Source organism: Ischnura elegans, chromosome 2 (assembly GCF_921293095.1).
Source record: "Ischnura elegans chromosome 2, ioIscEleg1.1, whole genome shotgun sequence".
Taxonomy (NCBI): Eukaryota; Metazoa; Arthropoda; class Insecta; order Odonata; family Coenagrionidae; genus Ischnura; species Ischnura elegans.
The window spans coordinates 71,800,774-71,825,044 of NC_060247.1; the positions used below are offsets into that span (position 1 = coordinate 71,800,774).

At 37.4% G+C, this 24,271-nt stretch overlaps 2 protein-coding genes across 2 annotated transcripts in view; both read left to right on the plus strand.

Annotated features, from left to right (window-relative positions):
- LOC124153935 overlaps window positions 1–10,500 on the plus strand; it is a 35,224-nt gene extending 24,724 nt beyond the window's left edge. Inside the window, exons 20-24 of the mRNA XM_046527347.1 lie at window positions 1,909–2,045; window positions 5,128–5,345; window positions 8,680–8,811; window positions 8,889–9,053; window positions 9,601–10,500. Coding sequence (XP_046383303.1) covers window positions 1,909–2,045; window positions 5,128–5,345; window positions 8,680–8,811; window positions 8,889–9,053; window positions 9,601–10,143 — 1,195 coding nt within the window. The 3' untranslated portion in view covers window positions 10,144–10,500. The remainder of the gene's footprint in view (window positions 1–1,908; window positions 2,046–5,127; window positions 5,346–8,679; window positions 8,812–8,888; window positions 9,054–9,600) is intronic.
- A 5,628-nt stretch (window positions 10,501–16,128) lies between these two features.
- LOC124153936 (myotrophin) lies at window positions 16,129–20,987 on the plus strand. The gene is made up of 4 exons (XM_046527348.1): window positions 16,129–16,324; window positions 16,402–16,512; window positions 16,600–16,683; window positions 18,970–20,987. Exons 1-4 carry the CDS (start codon window positions 16,256–16,258, stop codon window positions 19,054–19,056), a joined length of 351 nt encoding a protein of 116 aa, XP_046383304.1. The 5' UTR covers window positions 16,129–16,255; the 3' UTR covers window positions 19,057–20,987.
- The last annotated feature ends 3,284 nt before the right edge of the window (window positions 20,988–24,271 follow it).

Here is a 24,271-nt window from a genome sequence, read left to right on the forward strand (position 1 = left end):
GAAAATTCTTCTTAACTCTCTTCCTCAAGGATAGAACTTCAATCTCAGCAGATGTTTTCATGATCTAATGACTTATCTGAGCCATGAGAATCAATATCTCCTCATAGCTCATAAGAAAATGAGCTAGCTGATCATCAAAATGTCAGGAGAGTAAGAGTCTAACCAGGATGAAGAGTTGAGAAAAATGTACCTAAGTAATCCAACTTCTTATTTAATTTTTCTTGAATGCTGAACAATTTTGTCAACACAAAATCCCTATCTTCACCCACTTTTTGATCTTGTTTGAACCACCTCTCACCCTTCCCTATCTACCAAGCCTATTCTCTTCCTTTGATACCAAATTTTCCCAGCATGCGAATTCCATTAAAATGAATGTACCATTCCATATGAAATATGTGCATAGGGTTACAGTAGACTCACGTTAATACGAACAACGTAATTACGAAGTTCTCGTTTTCACGAAGCAAATCGTTGGTCCCAATGAAAAGGCCTATCCAAGCTACAGGAAAAGAAACGTTATTACGAAATTTTCGTTTTTACGAAATTACGAACCTCAGTCTGGGCGGTTACAAAATGAACTTTATTACGAAGTTCCACGCATAAGCTATGGAATTAGATGTACATTCACTACGCTAAGTTTTAACAATCACGCCACGTTTAAGTTCTCCTCGTGCACTGTGACCAAGAGCGTCATTTATGGTTCTTCCTTCACCATACGTGCAACGTCATATATTAAGCTTCATTCCTGGGGAATCATGGTGACAGACTCATCACAGCTCGTAAATTTGATATACAGTTAGTTCTCTTCCTACGCACATTCGATTTACGAACTTTCAGAGATGCCAGCATTCAAAAATTTCAAATTTGGCGCCTTTTTGGCGCCGGTGCTGCGTGGTGCGGCGTAGAGGAAATCGTACTCTGGGCATAATATGAACAAAGTATCATTGAATCCGGTGTGAAGTTAGGAATTGTTCCGCGTTTCGCCCGTTGTTCCTTGCCTCGGAGAGCGATTTTTTTCGGCTCCGGCTGCGTTGCACGCCCAGCTAGATCAGTTCGTCACAATCGTGAGTTAGCGCACAATTGTTATGAAGTGTTGCATTCTGCAGGATAACCGTATTCTTCGATGCCTTGCATTCAGTCCGGCCAGCGATAGTTTTCCGATGACGGCACAATAGGAGGTGCGGATAACCCTTCGCCAGCACGGTTTGCAGCCAATCGCTGTCCCCCGAACGCACCTCTCACCATCGCCTAATCATAAAACGTTGTCAAATGAATAAAGAGCAGCAAAATAAGCCTGATCCATTAAAACATGCCCTTTCTTCGAGTCCCCAAAACAAGTGATTCTTCCACTGGGTCCTTCACGCTTGTAGTCCTTTCCGTCTCCTTTCTTCACGGAGCCCTTTATAGACAGTTCACTTTCTTACCTGGCAATGCTGCCCCGACATAGACGTTTCTGCCTATCATCGGACAGCTCTCAGTGGCCGGACCGTAGGTTTATCAACTTAGGAACAAGGTCTTGGAACGCATCTAGTTCGTAAATCGGACTTATTGTACTTGTGAGGATATAAACCCTCGATTACCTCATGCCGCATGCCGAAACTGAAACGAATTTCCCTGTTTATATATATTTCCACGTAATTTAATCGCGTTTATCACATAGGGTTTTTTCGATGATTCCTAAAAGAAACGTTCATACGATCTACGTTATTACGAACCTCCGGTTTTTCGGTCCCGTGAACTTCGTAAAAACGAGAGTCTACTGTAGTAAAGCATCGTAGAAGATAGTATTTATTAATCTACAACTTCTATGCCACATAATATAAGGGAAATATAAAAATGGAGAGCAGCATTCAGAGCTATAAAATAACCATACGCAATTCATTTACTCTTTCATGAATTTTGCCACAGAAAAATTGCTGATGTGATATGGATTGATATTATTTGTCCAGTGTCCCAACCAGCATTTATAATTCGTGAGTGTGGTGGAGAGTGGCTATCAGAAAAGGAAACCTTTACAGAAAACAGCCCAACCAATTTTAATGAACGTAAGTAAACATAGGTAAAAATTAATGGCAAACGTGACTAAATGCCTTCAAATAGGGAAATTCATTCACTTTCAGACTTCCATGATGTACCCTTTGTTAGTAAGTTAGCTACGTTGCAGGTGGAAAGAGTGTTTTTGAGACAGTCTTTCATTTCCATTCACTGACAGTCTTTTAAGAAAACATGGCAATACCCACCTCTCTCTCCCACCATTCCATATTCTAATGTTGCAGGTCCCACTTTCAGCCTCAACGCCAGTCGAAATATTCCGAGCTTGCCTGACTGCACCAGTCACAAAAATAATTGAAAAGAATTATAAGTGTTGTGGATTGTTAGTGTTGGAACCCTCATTGTTAAGGATATATTAATGTGATGTTTACAGGGAAACTGGAAATAAATTAATAAATAAGGACACAAAAGAAAACTAAAGATGCTTTAAATTTTTTAAAGTGAATAAAAAACTATGTAAAAAATAAGGAACTGAGTTTAATAACAGAGAAACTAAAATGTAAAAGTTTTTAAAGATGACTTATCACCCTAATGATATATGTACCCTTAACCAATATGTATACACAGTCATATCACTTCGAAACATAAAAAAGGAGAATGGGATTCGAAGGACTGTTAAGTTTAATATAAGGACCAGCAATATGAATAAAATAATATTCCTTACCATGTATGGTGGAGATAGCAAGGGAAAGAAAAATTTGACTCTGCAATTGATCATCTCAGATTCTGGGATTGCTCCTCCAGCATTGCATCACTCTAAACATATTTAAGGTTTCTTTTCATGCATCATGCGTCACCTTTTGGTACTGCCTTGACTTCAGGAATATTTGAATTGGAATTTTGTAGGAACTGGTGATAGACCTGCCTCCAACCAGGGTGACTAAATAATTAAAAGGATAAAAATGATGCCATATTATTACAGGTCAATGTATTGGCCATCAAAATCATCAGAGTGCCTGCAATAATTTAGGAACAAATTATTTTCAATATATTTGATCTAGAAAATATTGGAAAAATAAAGCTTTCAAGAGGAATGCACTGCACTACAGGCAGTACGGTCACAGGTTTAAAGCCTAAAAATGCTTATAAGATACAGTATTTAATTTAATCCCTTCAACTGAATTGAAAGAGCCCTACATAGGATAGTATAGAGTACCAAGTTCACACCCACCCCCATAATGCTTAGAAGATATAGCTTTTAATGTACCCCCTCCAATAGGGTAGTTTCCTTCATAAAAGAAAACGAAAGGCATTGATTGTAATTCATTACCCACCATTGGTGTATTCATAATATACAAATTATTTGGTTTTAGAAATCCCAGTTTAGATGAATGTTAATGGTCAATTTTAACCTCATTTGAAAAAGGCCAGATTGGCTGCCATGTAATGCCACTCCACGTGACGTCACAGGGACCTAGATCCTAGTAATCAGGAGTTTTACATCATCTGAGATTACCAATGCATGCATGTGGCACAGAGCTCAGGGAAACATCTCTTAATAATCACTTATTAAAGTTGCCTATGGTCGGAAAGTTTCCTTCATTTGATAGGGTAATAATAATCCTTATTTAAGCAAAGCGCTACCTGAACGCAGGGTACTCTACGCTACCGCCATGCTCGGCAGCAAGCAGCCTGCATCATAGCGGCACTCGCCTCACACCAAGGTGGCCTCAAATGGTGGCAGCTGGAACCAGAATGACGCTGCACAGGCTTTTCCCAGCATTCGTACTTAGCCGTTGCATTTTTGCACGCTTGAAGACTTTCAATTTTCATTTAATTGCAAAAAATAGATATCATCATTTCAAATTCTAAAAGCGTGAAATACGTACTCCAGGAGTAATAATCTTTCAATTTAGGCAATAAAAAATAGGAAACCACCCTATTCAGCCAAAGTCACTCATTGGGAAAATTCATCATTAAAACAAATTCTCCTCTGCTCTGGTTAAAAATTAAAACATGTGCTCTTGTGAATCACACATTTCTTCTCTTTCCATCGGACTCACCTTAAAGGTACATAATTGGATAAGCAATACCTCATCTGTAAAAATGAATGAAGAACTATCCTATCCATGAATGCTAACAATTAAAATCTGCTGGCATGACATAGGGTGTTTTCTAAAATTGGTCATTGAGAATAGGGTGGTTTCCTATTATTTTTTTATTGCCTAAATCGAAAGATTATTACTCCTGGAGTAGGTATTTCGCTCTTTTAGATTTTTAAATGACGATATCTATTTTTCGCGATTAAATGAAAAGTGAAAAATTTCAAGCGTGCAAAAATGCGACGCGTAAGTAGGAAAGTCCGTGCGACGCATTTCTGGTTCCCCCTCTCTCCTTGTGAAGTGACCTTGATCGAGGCTCTGAGCGCTGATAGGACGCAGGATGCTAGCGGATAGCAGAGTACCTTGCTGAATGGTAGCGCTTGGCTTAAAAAAGGTTTATTAATACCTTATCAAACGAAGAAAACTTTCCGACCTTAGCCAGTTTTAATAGGTGATTATTAAGACATGTTCCCCTGAGCTCTGTGCCTCATGAATGCATTGGTAACCTCAGACGATGTATAACTCCTATCCTCTCGTGTAGAAACTAGGTCCCTGTGACGTCACGCGGAGAGGAATCGCATGGGCGCCAATCTGGCCTTTTTCAAATGAGGATAAAATTTGACCCTTGCCATTCGTCTAAACCGGTATTTCAAAAACCAAATAATTTGTGTATTATGAATACACTAATGGTGGGTAACGAATCGCAATCAATGCCTATCGTTTTCTTTGATGAAGGAAACTACCCTATTCTTCAATAGAGTCAAGCTTTAATATCTTTTACCATCCAATTATGAGCCATCGAGAAATCCTATGAGTACTTGATTTTTAAATGAAATAATAATGCACGATAACTAGTTATACAATAATGTATCTGCAAGAGTACCTATAAAATGTTTCATCATAAAAACAATGTTCAATATCAAGAAATGGTTTAATTTAACAGGTTTAATGGAACAGGTTTAATTTAATTTCAAGAAACCTGGTACAATCATTTTTATTAATAAAGACTTAACAATATTTTTATTTTTAACAGTCATGGAATACAAAGGAATGCCAATATGGAGTAATATGAGAACAACCCATAAGCAAGTAGTTGATTTTCAACATGTTGCAATGGGTGGAGGTATGAAAACATTAACCATCATACTGCAAAATATACATCCAACTCCAATAAAAATATATGTACCATCTTTAACAAACCCATTTGGACCATTTGTAAGCCCACTATCACATCTCTTAGGCTTCTCTGAGGTAAGGATAAATGAGAAGCTTTTGGATTGGAATAAATTGATCAAAAATAATAATGAACTTGCACATAATTTCTAACTTAATAATTTACTGTCAGAAGTGTGAAATAAATCTCAAGAGATGTAGTCAAAGCAAGCATATGATACACAAAACTGGGAAATAATGGTATATATTCTTATGTCCATGCGCAATATGAAGAATATTTAAATAAAAGATGGTAGCACTTATCCACAATATATTGTAGAAAAGTGGTACCATCTGTTATTTGTACATGTCGAACTTCCACCATATAACGCCTGAATCTGTTGAACTAAATGACATTTAATTTTGGCCCTTAAACTTAAAATAAAGGGACACATGATCAAGCATTACCAATGCTATGCCTGAATTCCATCATATTTTTATTTCCATCGTTTTCAAATCCATATTTTTCTTGAATAAACACTTTTATGCAAATAACCAACTTTATTAAAAATATTTTTCCCAGCTATAATAAAAGGGTTTAAAGTATACCGGGTCTAGCCGCGGTGATAACTTTTACAGGAGTCACCCGCAATGTACAATCATGCGAAAGATCCACAGAGAAGAAATCATTTGCCTTGACCGGGATTCGAGCTTTAGCCAGTTAAGCTACCGAGGCGTCATTATTCCCTGTGGATATTTTCGGACACTACCGGACTAGGTGTTGCTGGACTGCTGAGCATATGATGCCACAAGCAGTCCAAATCATGCGCACAGTGCCACAGCCGGAGAGCAGGCCCGGACATAGAACACAAGGGGTGTTCGGTATACTTTAAACTAGTCTAGAGCGTACACCCCTTGTGTTCTATGTCCAGACCTGCTCTCCGGCTGTGGCGCTGTGCGCACGATTTGGACTGCTTGTGGCATCATATGCTCAGCAGTCCAGCAACTCCTAGTCCGGTAGTGTCCGAAAATATCCACAGGGAATAATGACGCCTCGGTAGCTTAACTGGCTAAAGCACTCGACCGGAAATCGGGGGATCCAGGTTCGAATTCCGGTCAAGGCGAATGATTTTTTCTCTGTGGATCTTTCGCAATATAATAAAAGGTATGGGAGGTGAAATCCAGGGCATTTGGGAAACAAAAAAAATGTGGGGAGGAGGTAAGGGGTCATTTTGAGAAGGATTGCATCGAGGAAGAAGAGCCTTGGTCACAGCAATCAGATTTGCACAACATTTTAATTCAGATCATAGTGAACAAACAAGCATCATATCATACCTTCATGAGATGTGGGAGGAAAAAAAAGGACTAAGACTTCTTTTCTTAACGGTGGTTGTATCGTTCTTCACCTTTCCTCAGGCAGAAACAATGTTCAGCACCAAAATGAGATCTTACACTAAATGAAAACAAATCAATTTCCAACAAATTTTTACTAACTACCCCCACACACAATATTATGAAAGGAAGGAGGTAAACAAAAAATAATAATAGAGAAGAAAATAAGAGCAAAATGATACAAACATCATCTCTTCTGCCTCTGGGGGATGAAGAGTAGGGAAAGGGGGAACTCGTGGGGTAGGATACATCACTTGCGAATTTTCCTTAAGGTGTCGCCAATGACGTAAGTCGTGGTTTGGCTGCAGCTTCACAATTGCAGTGCGTAACTTCCCAGGTGGCAGATTCTTAATTGGCTCATGCTGCTCCAGATTTCTGTTTCCCAAATGTTCCTTCTTTCCAACGATGGGGATCAACCTGTCTATTGATACATCACATTTCAACCTATCTGCTACCCTACTTGCCAAACTACTCGTTGCCAACCAAAGCAAAGAACAATTAGAAAATCCTCTCTTATGTCGAGCTTAGAGGGAGGAGTAGGGGGAGCAGGAAGGAAGAACACTTCTCCTTCTTTGAGGGGGTGAATTGGAAAAGTTGAGCTCACTTTAAGCAGCCTGGCCTTCACTGATAGAGGGGAAGGGAGAGGGTCACACTTGACAGGGAGTAGAAAGACAAAAAATGTGGGGAAAGAAACATATTATACTACTCCCTTATTTGTCCACACAAGTTGCCTCTACACCCTGGCAATTCCCACATTTACTCAAATACAAAAATCACACAGGTCCAAGTTGGCTCTTGCCTAATCTCATTCAACTTGCCTCCAACCATGAACTATCCCAAATGGAAACTGTTTCAGAATGTACGTCCTGTTTCTTTTGTGTCCCATAATGCCTTAAAAGCCAAAAGTTTTTCTTTGATTTTGTGCAACATACCCTGCCCCATGTATTGCTTTATGGTAACATAGTACAGTTGAGGACCTCAAATCCAGCATCCAGAAACCCGGAAAACCACAAATCCACAACATTTGAAAATTCCAATGAGTAATGTTTTGATTTGCCACCTCGTGACACCATCTCCGAGCCTTGTTCTGGGACAAGCAGGAAGTTAGCACACACTTTGACCATATGCTAACAACCAGTGGCACAGCGAGGGGAGGTTTTGGGGGTTAAACCCCCCCAGAGCTCGGAGAAATTTTTAAGTTTAATCCATTTTCCTTAATTGGATTGATATTACTAATGGAATAGAGCAAGGATTAATAAAATATCCCTCAGAAAGCCGTAAAACTCACAATTTTGAATCGTTTATCTTAAAATTCCACAATTTATTAATCTCGCACCTACCGCTTATCCTGGTGGGTATTCCATACCTCCACACGCCCCGGTATAAGTTGCACCTAAAAACCCCCCCCAGCCTTAATTCCTGGCTGCAACCCTGATAACAACCAAGGGAGGGACACTTAAGGATCTCAAATATTGAGCACAAGAGCCTGAACGCATTTATAAATTAATTAATAAACAAAATATACCATGAAGACCAGAAATCCAGAAAAAACAGAAATCCAGAAACCCTTTGGTCCCAAGCTTTCCGGATTTGAGGTCATCGACTGTACTTTGTTAGTTTCTGTGCCAAGTAGACAACAGCTACATATTTGTATTTCTTTCTAAGAACTGCACAGGTGCCAATCCCAATCATTATCCTTCCAAGTTAAACAATTTATTTTACTGTATAGTTGGGAAAATTGAAAAAAATACGCAGCTGGAAGGTTAAGCTAAATTCATCTTTGTCAAACACCAACAAAGTCAAGGAAATGACAGATTAATACCTGATTTGATAACTCATTTTTAAATGCTAGCCTTATAAAATTCCAACTCTAACACAAGCTTCATGTTGGCCAAAGCTGAAGACACAACATGCTCCCAAAACTTCCAAAATCCACAGCAGATGGTTTAATTTATACAATAGGGGGTTTTCATTTTCAAAATTATTAGCAAATTGTAAATAACAGCCAGGTCATATTATGCATTGTTTTGAAATATTCCAGGTGGTTACAATTGAAAAAACACAACAAGAAAAGGATTTAAAAAGTGAAAGGTTATTGACAAAATATGTGTCTATCCCCACAGAGGGTCTGATAAAGATACCAGTTACTTTCACTCCCAATAGAGCAGATGAGGTAAGAAATGTATGTAAAATTTTCAGGTGTAACATGATAGGAATGATAATTATAGCCAAATTCTTTTTTCACTAAAGGTGATTGAATTGATGGATTTGAAAGGATCTTCTGCAGATGGAATAATGACATATGCAACCATAGAACTAAAAGGAACGGGAGAGTTACCTAATTATAATTTCCATCCAAGACCACCAATTGTCACAATTAAATCATCAAAAAGTCAGAAGCCCGCAGTTCTTAAGGTGAGTATGTTTCGAAGTTATGTGTCATTTGTTAATGTATCACCAATGCCCTTTCCAACCGAGACTTTATTTTGATTCCTCTGCCACTCACCTCATTTCACATAATGATGCAGATTTCTACACTGCTTGAGTTTGAGGTTTACCCTGGTGATTATTGATAATTAGCGATATTACTGCAAAAATCAAAACATTCAGTAAATATTCCTATTTATTCAATAAACATGACGAATATAAATATTTTAATGTCCATAGAGCAAACTTCTGATTCTACCTCATTTATGGTACTTGTAGAGATAATACTACATACATAATTTTCTAAAACAAATTACCTATATACGACAAACCAGTCAATTTCTTGTCCTCTTCCTCCTCATTTTACTAATTTTTTTTAGAACAGGAATAGGAGGAATCATTTCTTAACACTAATTTCACAGTACTTGATAGTGAATACTTAAAAAAAACAATATTTCTTCAGCAGCACCACATTTGAATCCTTCCATCTTTGACTTACTTGAATTATGTACTTCCAAAAATTATAATTTTTCAGATTCAAAATCAGGGAAATGCAGTCTTAAATTTCCATGTAGGTGAAATCACAGAGGTCTTTGAACCAGAGAAGAAGTCAAAAAAGCAAAAAGGGAAAGGAAAAAAAGAATCACCAAGGGATACAAAGAAAGCCAAAACCAAAGGAAAAGCTGCCACTGACCCAAAGCTCAAGAAGGAAGAAAAGTCACCAAAAAAGGAAAAAGATGTTAAAAAAACAGGACGCAAAGGAAAGAATGGGGGTAAAGGGAACAAAAATGCAAAACTAGATGGAGATAAAACAAAGGGGAAAGAAAATTCACAAGGGGTAGCTGATATGAAACATGAGGAGGAGGATGAATTGGTTAAAGAACATCTTAGTCCAGAAGATGTGTTTTCAATGGAACCACAAGGAGTTGTGCAAGTTTTGCCAAATGAAAATAAAGAGTTGAAATTTTACCTTCTACAAAGTGTGAAAGATGTACGTAAAATATTCACTTTTCCTCTACATCTTTTTGGGAGAGGAAAAGAAGTTGCAAATGTGACAGTCAAAGTGGTAAATAAGTGATATGCCCTAAATTAGTAGGGAGTAAGTACATGCATGTATAACGCGACTGTATAAATAATCAGAGGTGGTATCCTCCTCATGACCAATGGCGTGCACAATACTGTGAGATAATAATTTAACCTTGAAATTTGAAGAAATAAATGGGGTTTGAAAATACTTCATTACTTTTGATTTTTGTATTAAAAGGACATGTTTTTCATCCACAGTATTTGGTGTTCGGGATTATCTGTTGAATGACTAGAATCCTTCAATGAATTAAAGATAAAGGGAAGAACTATGTATGTATGTATATCTCAAATGCTATGGCAAAATGTAATGATTTGCAATTAATATATAATAAAGATTTGCCAATCGGTACATATTTTTCACATAAATACCTAAATAGTCACACAACCAAAATTTTCAAAGAAAAATTTTATCACTGTTGAATCAACAAAAAAAATTTATAAAATTTTTAATTTTACATTACTGTTATTAACATATGGATGACTTATGAGTCACCAGATGAAAAAGTTGAGATTGCTTCATTGAACAGTTACTGTGGGAGGGAACTTGAAAACCGCAGTGGTCTGTGCAGTGACCTGAAAATCTGAAGGCCCATGGTTCGATTCCCAGTCTATGAGAATTTATTCCCGCACCCGCAAGGGGGTGCCCTAGTGTTTGAATTTCCCAATTTAATGGCTCACAAAGCCCTCTGGCTGCTGGCTCTGGATATGAATAAGAGCAAAGCCGAAGTGCCTTGAGGGAGAGAAAAGGGGGGGAAAGGCAACTCGCCCTCCAACTTTGCCTGCGACGACTCCGAGGAGAAATTTGATACTCATGATAAATTTGATACGGGTCTGATCTCTGCATTTCTTCCGGGTTTCCTTCCGCGTCAGCTGGTTTGTAGACAACAGTTTCGCTGGCTATCCTGCCAGCGAAACTGTTGTCTACAAACCAGCTGACGCGGAAGGAAACCCGGAAGAAATGCAGAAATCAAACCATCGCCGCGGAAACCTACGTTCTAACATTGATACGTGTCGCTGGAACAGGGGCCACAGTCGGAATCGATATGTGACACCTAAATGGTGGCGAGCCAATTAAAAATAGTAGAAGCCAACTTATGAGGGCCGTTGTGACATTTTTTAGTGTACCCCCCCCCCCCCAGAAATTCCTCCGAACTTCCTTTGAACTTATCCGCAGAACTTCTCCTGCTAAGTACTTTTTGCGCAAAGGGTTTTCGCGCAACAGCCCTTCGATTCAAAGGCTTGGAGACTCTAAGTCTCGGAACTCTTGTCTCCGAACTCTGTTCTCTGAAATCTGCCCTCGAAATCAGCCTCCGAATCAGCGTTCGAACCAGCCTCCAAACCAGCCATACCTGGAGATCAAGACTTATATAGGTAGTACGGCGGAGGAATACCTACTCCTTGGCAATCAAGGGAAAGTGGGTGCTGAGTAGGGCTTTGCGAGACGAGAATTTCATTTCTCGGCATTGTCGGGACGAGACTCTCGGTGAGGCTAGAGTCTCACCTGGGTCAAGAGTCTTGACCAGACTTGAGAAGTCTCGTCCCTTCGAGATTCTCGTAATTCGAGACTTGTAATTTTGTGACAATTGTTTCTCGAGTACTGTTTATTCTTGTTTGTGGAGTCTTTCCCTCAACCAGCTAGTTACAGACGATCGGAGTTCCCTGTGTCTGGGGCTTACGTTCACAATCTTGAAGATTTAACGACGTAACACAACACCGTGTTCCTGTCTCCTGCACTGAAAAAATAGGCCTGTGAATGCGAAGGTCCTATTGAGTTTACACCTTTTCCGAATTTGCTGACGATATTATTTACATTTTGTAAACAGGCATTGAGTCAAAATCATGCTACCGACTTAGGTGGCGGCTGGGTAAAGTCCTCACCTGCAAAACAAGAAATCGTGGGTTCGAGTCCTGCCTGGTTAAGTTTCCCTTATCCACAGGTTGGTTGTTCGTGTAATTAATTGTTAAATTTTTCGAGTATCCAATATAAAATGTCTCAATATGAGCTGTATTCGGAGTTTGGGAATAAAACAAAATTTTAAAAATAAAATTTCAGAATTGAATTGTGGTTTATGATGATATTGTGATGGAATGTAGTCTTTTTACGCAATGAAGATATCATCGCTTGCAGTTTTCGAAATGGATGGGAAAAATGGGTGGCAAACGAAAAATTGAGAGATTTCTTATTTATTATATACTTACGCGAAATATGATCAACTAACATAATAAATTATTGATAAAATGTAACAATATATGTCAGCTAGCTTGCTTGGAAGTCACACTTGGATGCAAAAAATAATGGTTACTAAAGTCACAGCTAGAAATATTTTTTTTATTAACACCGATGAAAAGAAGCAATGAAACAGAACACGATGAAAATATTCTGTGGGAGAGCCGAAAACGTGCATTTGAAGACATAAGTTAATAGTTGAACTTTGTGTCATCATTTTTTCTGATAAGAAATCATGATCATATCAAATCATAAGAAATCACCTCGCAAGCATTTTATATTTTGAAAAATGCAATGGAAAACATGAAATTATATATGAACCATTATAAATTAACATAAATACTTACATCATAAGAAAACAAAGAATAAATTCACCAGCTCTACAACTAGTTTTCATTAGCATGCAAGGGAAAAGTTGACTCCATGATCATCACTGAACCTTGGCATTGATGCTATGATGCGCAAGGATGTGTGGTTTAGAAGCCCTTGAAGGTCCACTTAAAATTTTTTTCTTTTACTGATGTCCCCTCTGGGTATGAAGATTTTTTTGCGTCTAGCCCTTTCATAGCTAGGATAATGCTAGTAGCCACAGAGCTTGGCAGTTTCACGAATAATTTTGTACAGAAATTTTGTTAAATTGCAATCAAAAGTCGGCGAAATAGCTTCTTCTGGCTTCAGTTCATTTTGAGTTGTAGGTATTTTCCACCATTTCTGTAATATCAGTTTCCCTCTGGTGGGGGTGATCGTGGTCATTTCCGTGATTATCTTTGCTGCTGCATCATTCCCTTACAATCACAGTGTAGATGTGGCTAGCGATAGCTCAGCTGCTGATGCTTTCTCAAATCAGTCACTTTTCTGCTCTTTTGTAAGACCTATCACTAGACCTCTTAAAGTTTTTCTTAGGCCTTTCTTTGCTGCTTTACCCAGAAATAAAAAGGAATTAGATAGCAATAGTGATATAACATTGCCTTGAAGGAAAGTAAAGCCAATGCGAATATGTTAAACAATAATAGGTTACAACCTGAGCAAGGAGTCTCAAGGAGATTGTTATGCATGTGAGGTGGGTATATCCTTCTCTAACCAACATCGACGTTTTTTTCAAACATGTCGCTGGTTCTCTTGCATTCATCCCATTTCTGGAAATATGTATCGAAAAAGTATTTGTTCATGACATTCTACATTATTTCCTTCATCTTCACTTCTTGCTCCAATTTAAACTTATTGAGAAGATTTTGAACGGCAAATACGTTTTGAGGAAAACGAATTTCCACTTCTACTAGCAATAATGTCATGTATTTCTTTTCCTGTTACTTTCATGCGCTTATTTTTTCTTATCAGAAATATTAACTATCTGCATCACCGAAGAGGAAAATCAGAATTAGAATAAAATTCCTTGCATAATACAACACACAAAATCAGTGAGATATTTATCTTTGAAAACATTTTTATCATAACGAGATATCCTCCAGTAGTGGTAGTTCGTCCTCAACACTGAAATCTCATGCTCTAGGGAAAATATACTTGGTTCTTCGCTTCCGTAGCCCAAGATCTGAGATTCTTTGACCCTCACTAGCAAAAGCTGACTAATTTGCTTGGTAAAATCATGAAAGGAATGTTTTTCAGTCAATTGGGAAGGATTTGTGGAAATCCCTGTGCGAGCCACCTCGTATAAATCACCCATATCGAAGAGAAGCGATCCTCAAAATGGCAAAAACCCTTCATATACTGTGGCAATAAAGCAATAAGCGGCATTTCTACAAACGGACAGCTATGCTTTCAGTACCAAACTTCTTAAACGCTATATAAAAATCATAAGACTGACGTAGAGTTTAACCCTTACACTGCTGTGAACGTACCTGGTACGTTAGCACGGCAGACTGCTGTGAACATACTTTTTCTTCCTCCTTGCCATGCGTTCAGCACTTTTACCAAAGCACTCCAAAAGGTCGCTAATCCAAGACCCTTTCCTCAATGAGCTCACCCTCGCTGGCCCCTCTCTTGGACCCTCCGGGCGGGGGGCCTCCATCCCCAAAAGTGACCGCTCTGACTGCATTTAGAAAATCTATCAATCAATCTGATCATCAAAAAATGATTGTTTGCATTGCACTCCTGCCAATCAAGCAATCAAGTGCGTCTTTGAACCGTGTTTCTGCAATGAAAAGTAACGATTTTGTTAACTTAGCTAAAACGGCCATTTTCCAGTGGTCCGCAGGCATGTTGAGAAGTGTGTTTTGGTTAGGGGGTGATGTTGTGTTGTAAATTGTGGCCATTTAGTCTGTAACCCGGCTTGCTATGTAGCAGATGTTCTCGTGTTGTATTCCAATTTTCTTATACGAGGCAATAAAAAGGGCCTTATGTACATTGAAAGCTGAGTAAATTATTTAAAGCTGAAATCCCAAAATAGATAGATGAAAAAGGAAGGAGTTCAAAGGAATTGGGTAGACGAAGGATTGTCCTACCCTTCCCTTAATGGACTATAGGTGAAGGGTAGACAGATGAAAATGGAAGTAGTTCCAAGGAAGGGTAGACGAAGAATAGTCCTACCCTTCCCTTAGTGGAGTATAGGCGAAAGGTAGACGGATGAAAAGGTAAGTAGCTCCAAGGAAGGGTAGACGAAAGATAGTCCTACCTTTCTCTTACCCTTAATAGAGTATATGTGAAGTGTAGACGGATGAAAAGTGAAAGAGTTCCAAGGAAGGGTAAACGAAGGATAGTCCTACCCTTCCCTTACCCTCAATGGAGTGCAGACGTAGGGTAGACGGATGGTAACTACCAACCAAGGAGGGTATAACCCTTCCTGTACCCTTCATTTACCCACCATGGAGGAGTTCATTTTTGTCAGGGTTGCATGGAAAAACGAAGGTGATCCAATGTGAACACTGATGCTACATTTTTCCATTGCTGGAGAAAAGTTAGAAGTCAACAGAGGTAAGTTGACTATGGAAATCCTAAATGGGATAAGTAATGTAGGGAACACCCAGGACGTAGATTACCTATACGGTGATTTTAGCCATTGTAGCTAGGTGTATCGCCGAGGTGTATGACAGGAGTGTAGAGATTTGAAACAACCGGTGTAGCTGCCTACAAAGCTTATAATTACAGCCTTTCCCAATCATTTGGCCCAACTTCTGAAGCCAGTTCCACTCAGTTAACTGACCGCAATGAGGGTAAATAAAAATTGTGGATATCAGGAAAGATCAGAAATAAAACCAGAAAATAATAAAATAATTTTTTCCAATACTTAGTTTAACATGCATAGGTACATGCCTCACATACATATACGATACCGCTTTATGAAACAGATGAGGTAACCAGGCTCAAAAGCTTCAATATCAAATGTGCCAAAGATAATGTAATGGAAAGTTAGACGGGAAGATTGCCACTCATCTTGTTTACCAGGTAAATATCTTGCAAAAACTAAAACTTACTACAAATTAATTCCCAGTACCAAGGTATTTGCACTGGTGTTATTAATTAATCAACCGCAATCAAGACCCTGAAAATTATCGCATCATTACGAATTCATAATTTACTGCCGTACTCCTTGCTAAGTAGCGTGCATTGACTGAGAAAATTTCTACAGGGAAATCCTGGATCACTTTTTCAGTACCTTGAATTAGCTGTCATAAATCCAACACTCACGTGCAAATTCCTTCAAAAAGCTTTTTACTTGAAATCGTCAAAAATAAAAGAAATCGGTCATTAGAAATAAACTAATGTTTTGCAGCGGTTACTTGAATTGCGCGATTGCGCATATTGCCATGATCGTTGTGTAATGACAGCAAACGGAACCGGTTGAGTGCCGATCGCACGCTGGTGTTGAGTTATTCGAGTATTTTATCGTACCTTGTATATAATCTATAAATTTCTTGAAAAAATGAGTGAATTGGTGTGGGGTATCAAGAATGGAGATCTTGATCAAGTTCGGGATATTATAGAGAATAAGGTAAATCGGCTTTGTGTGAGTATTGTCTATGCGGTATGTTGAATGAGATATCATTAACCGTATTTGTACTATATCAGGCAATCGATGTCAACATGGAAGTTGATGGACGTCCACCTATTCATTATGCTGCTGATTATGGCCAATCCGATGTTATGCAGTACTTGATCACCAAGGGGGCGAATGTGAATGTACGTTTGAATTACTTGAAAATCACGTTATCTGGTAAAGCTCATCACGGTCTTAGTCATTATATATGTTTGAACTTCATGTTTCAGGCCCAAGATAAACACGGAATAAGTGCCTTACTTGCTGCCATATGGGAAGGTCATACGGATTGTGTGAAAATACTTCTAGATAAGGTATTTATATTGGTGTCCATGAACATTATGTTACAACTGTGATCGTGGGCGTACCTTCGAGATGAGATTTCGCCAGGAATGTCTATTGGATACATTTGATGTAATTTTTTTTAAATCAGTAGAATGAGTCAGATTTCTAATTTGAAGTATAATTATTATTTTCGATAAGTTGACGTTGCTCAGTGTGCTATGAAGTAATGATGGTGTTTCATTTTCTGGAAGTTTTTCAATTAAGTTACCTTTAAGCCATTTCCAGATATGAGTATGGGTCAAGGATTTCTGAATGCACCAACGGCCAGCGGTTAAACTTTTGGTGAAGGCTTGCTACAGACCCATTTTTCATGTCCCTGTTAACAAAACCATAGTGTTATTCTATTTGTAAGCTATAGTTATTGCAGTTTTCTCCACAAAACCAAACTTAACCCATCAGCTTTGAAGAATTTTTCTTTGGTCATGTTATCGTAAGCTGGTATTCATTTATATTGATGATGAAATGAAACCAGTTTACACATTTAGTAGTTTTTTGATAGAATATGCTTATAATCTTTGTCTTAGGCTTTCCCTCCGTTGTCATTGACTGCATATTTTACTAGCGGTATTCCATCTCGTATTTAGGCCTTCCAATAAGTAATAATCCTGTTAGTGTGGTTTTCACATGTCGATTGTACTAAAGAATCCTTGTTTTGTTTTTTAGTTGTATCTAGAAAGTTGTCATTGGCTGATGAAAACTGATTTAACTGATTTCTCAGTTTTGTACATGGAAATATACAATCATGCCATCATTGAAATAGCCTTGGTCACATCTATTTTTATGCTAGAGACAATCTTAAGAGCAGTTTATCTTGTACAATCAGAAATTAGGATATGGTTAATAGAGTCATGGGATTAAACAGTTACAGTGGTCAGGGTGTTCGAACCCAACTCTCAGACTTTGGAATATTCATGGCGGAAGGAAAGGCTATCAATGATCTGTCACTTCTCTTTGACATTTCAAAATATTGTGCTTGTCTGGTCCCAATTTCATGTCTTTATGTGCTTTTTGATGTAGGTGATGCATGGATAACAAAGGCAGTGAATTCGATCATAAGAAACCACCATCCCTTTCGGTGATGGTTAACTAGTTGAATTGGTCCTGCCAAAAAAAATTCAGAGACCTCTGAATTTTTTTTGGCAGGAGACCTTTTAGAGACCTCTGAATTTTTTTTGGCAGGACCAATGAACTACTGAAGAAAGAGCACCTGTGCTCTTTCTTCAGTAGTTCATCACAGCAAGTGAAGCATGTTGAAACAGGTTGAGAATTTTTTTTAATGCGGAAAATTACTTTTGATGTCTCTGTATTTGTTACCTTGAATTTCCAATAAGTTAACTCATCATTTAATTTTGTTTTGCATAAATTCGAGGATACATGTGCATATAATAAGTCAATGTAGGTAATATGAAACTTAATGAATGAAGTAATGCATATATCACGTTTACATGGATTCAGCCATGAGGTCTGAACGAACTTCCCAAACTTTGACCCATCATATCTGAAAAACTATGACCGTGAGAGCAGATATAGTTTTCCATGGTTATAGCAGTGAAAAAACATTTCATAAAAATTTGATTTAGTCCGTGTCATTTTCAAAATTTTATGAATGATTTGGTATAGAATGCCACCAGAGTCAGCCAGTTAAAAGTTGTTTCTAATGCATTGTAAATTAAGCCTTATTAGTGGAGGCACTTGACCATTTTAGTTTGCAGTGGTTTTAAGATAATATTTACTTCCTAAGTGACTTTCTTTGATCTCATTGGATATATATTATTTCAAGACACTATTACTCAATTTTTGTGGTTTTCATGCTTACAACTGATTAATGCAATTAATGGTGATTGAATGAGTCAAAATTTCAAAGCTACTGTTGACCTTTCTTGAATACATGACTGCTTTGTTTGCAAGAGAAGTAGTGTTTTCCCTTACATTTTTGCGACAACGGTAGCAGTAAATTGCTGCAAGTAAGTGTCAGAACTTGCCTACTATATAATCTGAACTTGTTGCTTCCAGATTTTATGGTCCACTGTATATTTATTATTTCTTCTCTGTATTAAATTACTGATTGCTCAGTTTAACTTCATTAATACCTGGTATTATGGACCTAATCTGGAATAATACCTGGACGAATCTGATACCAACATTTGTATGGTCTGCGGAGAATAAATTATTATTATTATTATTATTATTTTTGAAAAAATGAGGTGTTGAAAATCTTTCTTACTTATAATTTTTGTATTGTCTTTGTATTATAGGGTGCATCTAAAGAAGGAAAAACTCCAGATGGCACCAGTTACTTAGAAGCTGCAGAGAAAGATGAGATCAAACTATTATTGAAGTGAATTTTTTTAGTTTGTTAAATGATCTTCAATTGTTCTTCTGACCTCTAGTCAGGATTTGTGAAAAATTCCAGGAATCACCAAGAAAATAAGTGTGGAAATAGGGTAGCTTCTCAGGTATGAATCATTGAACACCTGGAGTAATAAATGGAGTTAACCTCATGATTTATTTCATGTCGTACATCTATCTATGTGGGCACTGGGTGTTTTGTTCCCTTTGAAAATTTGGGAAAATTACTGCCAGTGCATTGGAAACAATATATCTCTTTAAGCGATCCCTGAATGAGATTTCAAATCAGGAGACTCACAGTTTATATTTGAGTGTAGATGATTTAATGTATAAGATTTATTTTATTTGGAGCTTTTGAATTTTTGCATCAGTTATTTGTTCTGGTGTTTTCACTTTGCTGTTGGTTAAGGACAGGCCAATACATATTCTTCACCTAAGTTTGGGTAAAAGTAAAGTTTATCAATTTAGTCTTTATAAATACTCACATGTGATGTTTATGGGTTAAGGTGTAATTCATTGGTATACAGAGATAGCTTTACAAATGAATAAATATATATATATATAAATATCAATGTGATGTCATCCAAGTTATGATTTCCTTTGGCTGTGATTTTCAGAGCTGTAAACTGGTGTGAAGTTAATGAATTTAAGTTTTACTAATAGTTTGAAATGATTTTCTTAGTCCATAAGGCAAAAAGTGAGTTGAAAGTTATTTTCAAGGTCCACAAAGCAAAAAAGGTAATCATTAAGAAATGGATCAGGCATATTGAAGTCTGTTATTTTAATTAGATGCTACAATCCCAGATTTTAACAGGCATTTCCTGGTATAGGTCACTGTGCTATTTTTTCTTGAAAGATATTAGTTTCAAATGCTGTTATATAAGAACCCATATTGTATGCTGCCTAAGTCATGGTTGCAAGTATGTGTAAAAGATGGGTTAAGAATCTTTAAATTATTGTAAAAAAATATGAAGGTGTTAATGAATATCTATTTGGAGAATTTTCCTGTAAGTCTCGAGTGAAAGTAAGATGAGATATGGAGGAAAAGGTTTTTTCCTGGAAATTGTCTATGAGATGAAACATCCTTGGTGTACTTACTGTGTAGTATTATTTTTTCATGGATGTTCTTGTGTTTTCCTCTATGGTATCTCATTTAAATTTGATCATACGTATTTCCTGCCTCTGCAATTACGTAAAGCTGGTTATTCTCTTTAGTTTTTAGAGTATTTTAATGGACCACTTGCTTGCTCATTCTGTTGTTGTTCAAAGAAAAGGCAGTTTTAATTATAGCTAAAATGTTGTCTGTTACTTCATGTTTATGTCTTGTCAATTGTAGCTCATTTTGTCCATGTGTATCAATTTTTACTTGATTTTCATATGAATTCCTATATATCCTTGAAATTATCGTTGCATTTCAATATGTTTAAAGTTTCTATGCAGAAACTAGATATCAAGTGCCTTTCATATATTTTGTATGTTAAATAAGTTGTGTCCACATGAAGTTTCATAGCCACTTCTAATTATACTTTAAGAAGTAACATAGCTTTTGTGAAAAAAGCCTTTGGATTTTATTTGCAGAGAATGCTATTTTTAAAGATAAAGTTTTAAGAGGTTTTCTTCATTTTTCTCATTAATAGCATTAAAGATTTGTGGACACAATAATTGGCTGAGGTGTTAAGGTATCGTCATATCTTTTTGGCCCTTTGGAAATTTAGGTAGCCGTGGCATCATCATTTAGATGGAATTGCCTGTTCACACTTGGATATTTATTACAATGTGAATAAAAGGTTCATTTCTGTTCTATCAAGGAAGTGATTTCCCTCCATACACGTGTAGTTATGTAGTAGAATGTGATAGGAGGAGGATTGATTATAATTCTATGATGGTTGTAAACAATAATAAGGAATAAATTTATGCTTTTTAAGAGTTTGTTTTATTCATTCAGTGTTTCATATGGATAGACAAAAGCATGGATAAACTTTTCACAATAACTCATTTTGAATCAAAGTTGTGTTAGGTGGATATGGCTAAGATACCCTGGAAATACATTTTTTGTCTGCACAGATAGTAGAAATATTAAAATATGTTTTGAGGTTGGAGGAAGATGGTTGGTGTGTGTTCTAGTTTGCTTGCTTACCAGTGAGGTGACCTAGGTTTGAATCAGGCTGTGGCACTCGACCATATTTAAGTGTAATGTGGAGGATATGTCATAAAAATTCCATCATCTGTCAAGTGATTCATTGAGCTGTGATCCCATGGGTGTATTTTCTTTAAAGAGGCTAGTGCTGTTTCCACTTTTCCCTCCACCATTTCATCAATGAAGCAAATGACAACTGTTGGTTGTCATCATTTTCATAAGTTTGCCATCCTAGGATTGGTTTAACAAAGGCCTCTACTCAACCAGGGTTGACACTGGACAGGGAAATCCGATAAAACTGAAAATAGTTGGGGTATATGAAATGTGTCATAGAAATCAGGGAAATGTCTGGGAATCTGATTCATAGACTCAGGAAAAATTTATGTCATTGTGTATTATTAAAAATATGTAGCACTGTCAGCTGGCTAAGGGCTTGTGTCTTTGAACGCGCATATACACAAGATTAATGATGAATTTGTCTTTGGAAATTCGATTAAAATCAACATGCTTGTTGATTAAAGATTCTGAAAACATTGATTTTGTTTGTTCTTGAACTTTATCATCATGTATTTATTATTTTCTTAGCTCCAACATATTGTAGAGGGAAGTTCCTCTGGTCAACACACAGCTTTGCCATTTTTCTCTCATGGAAAATTTGACAGGAATTTATTTTCTAACCTGTGAAAACTAAGATGTGTGTTTCCCAGGTAAGCTTGATAAAGAGGAAATGATAGGTTATGTCTCGAAATCAGAATTCTGGAACCTTGTAACAACCTTCTCCTCTCTCATTTCAGATAATCTTTTCATGTTAGTAAATATTTTCTCTTTTTTACCCTTGATAACTTTTCTTACATAATGTATCCCAGGACTTTATTTACTGTTCTTCCCTTCCACTTGTCCTTATGCCATTGCCTTCACCAGACTATCATGCCTCATGTTGTCACCAGTAAAATTGTGCTTTAGTTGGTCATATTCAAATGCCAGTGTCCTTTCGTCTTCATTTATCTATCACCCTCACTTCCTTTAGTACCATTGCAAACAATTCATTTATCTATTTCGATGTTGATATTTCCGACACCCCATCCTTCATCACAGTTCTAGCTTTCCATGAGAGCACATTTAAGTATATCCATCCCTTTTAAAGGCCATCAATTCTCATCTTGACTATCTGAAATTCTGATGCCAAGGAAATTCCCTCTATCCTGGAATGCTTTGCTAAAGGTGATGGCTTTATGGTGTAGCAGAGTGCTCTGCGTGATTGTGATGTTGGTCCACGGTGAGGAGAGATTATGAGCCCCATCATTTCACTCAAATCCCCAAAAGATTATGATATAAAATGCTCCTCTTTGGGCAGCAATGATTGAAGTCAGAATTTCAGCCCAAATCACATGGTAAGCTTTTCTATTTTTTTTAATAACTGCAGCTTTGAGTAGAATCTGTTTTCGTGTGCTATTTGATCATGTTGTTGACACTATCATCATAGCCACTCAAATTGTTATGATGTAAACGTTAAAAATTGAAAGAGTGGTGCAAATATGATTAGAAATTAGGTGATTGTGTGACTAAGCTTGTAAGCCTGAGTGCAGTGGCAGATCAATATCCATGGTACAAGAAAATGATACCCTATGTCGTGATCCTTTAGGTACTTAATAATGTGGTATATTAGCATATATTTTCTGCTTTCCCGTTGCATGAGGACTGAAATGTAACCCAATTATGAGCCACCTGCACTTGATGTCCGAAGCCAGGGGCCTTCAACATTTTTTTAATGCTAGGGTCAAAAATAGATTTCACATCGTCCAGAGGGCCACAATACCCCACGTCACTTCATCACCACATCGATGAAATATATATTTAAAGAGAGCAATTTTAAAGTGCAATAATCTTTATTGGTTCAAAAGTTCAATCTATAAATGGGATTTATGACTAGTTTGTCGATATTTGGTTTGTGATACAATATTTTCTTTAGCCTCTAGGGGCCTCAAAAAATTAGACGTGGGTTGAATACCCATGTCCTGAACCCATTTTACACTAGGCATGTACTTGCACAAGTCAATGTATGTGTGAGAGCACTTTTCAAATTGCATCGTGTAAAGCGGTGAATTGCTAGAACACATGCAAGATGGTAAAATAGCTCATTGTGCTGTTGCTCATTCATTCATACAATTGCATGCCAGCTTGAGGAAAAATGCAATTCTGAATTTTACCATTACATGCCCTATGTAATACAACCTCAACTGTTAACTCCTTAAGAATACCTACATCAATTGGCATCAGTGGTGCCGACTCCATGGGGCCTTGAGACCCCCCAAAAATTCGTCACAGATGTGAGGAAAAAATGTGTCAGGCTAGTCAATTTTCCCCTGAGTGTCCAGATATCAAGATTCGAGTGATCGGGGTTTTAATGTTGATCATATGACTTCTATAATGCTTAAAAAACTTAAAATTCACTACTTATAAAATTTACCGGGGCAAGGTCCCCGGTTTGGGCCCCCCCCAGTATTTTTTGTAAGTCGGCATGCCCCCATGCATGCACCCCTGATTGACATTTGCAACATTTTTATTATAAACATTTTTTACTCGACTTTCAATGTTGGTGGTGCTATTTCTTAAAATTTCCCTTATTTGGGTTATTCAGACTCAATGATGCGTAAAAACTGCAAACAAAAGTCAACTCACAAAAATTCAAATTCCATTAACCCTTAGAGTGCGGCAATGTTTTTATACATTTTGAACGCCTACTGCGGCATTTACCCAAAATGTTTATTGCTAACAGGATATCTCGCACTTTGGCACTTTCCCTGACCATAATAAGGATCGCTAAAGGGCGTAACACTACCAGTGCAGCCCTCGTGGCAGAGGGTGCCTCCTGCACAGGGGGTCTCTTCTGCATAGGCTGGCAGGTAAAATCGCGAACTCCCGCAGTATAAGGGTTAAAATTCAAGAAAGCCAACCCATTCATGTAATGACATTTTTTTAAATCTGAGTGGATTCCGCAGGTACTCTTTCTACTGTTATGAATAATACACTTAGACCATATAAGCATGCTTGCTTATATGGTCTAAGAGCCT

Coding starts and splice junctions, on each gene's coding strand:
- LOC124153936 (XM_046527348.1), top strand. CDS start 16,256: ATGAGTGAATTGGTGTGGGGTATCAAGAATGGAGATCTTGATCAAGTT. Junction 16,325..16,401: donor GGGATATTATAGAGAATAAG/GTAAATCGGCTT, acceptor GTACTATATCAG/GCAATCGATGTCAACATGGA. Junction 16,684..18,969: donor TGAAAATACTTCTAGATAAG/GTATTTATATTG, acceptor TTTGTATTATAG/GGTGCATCTAAAGAAGGAAA.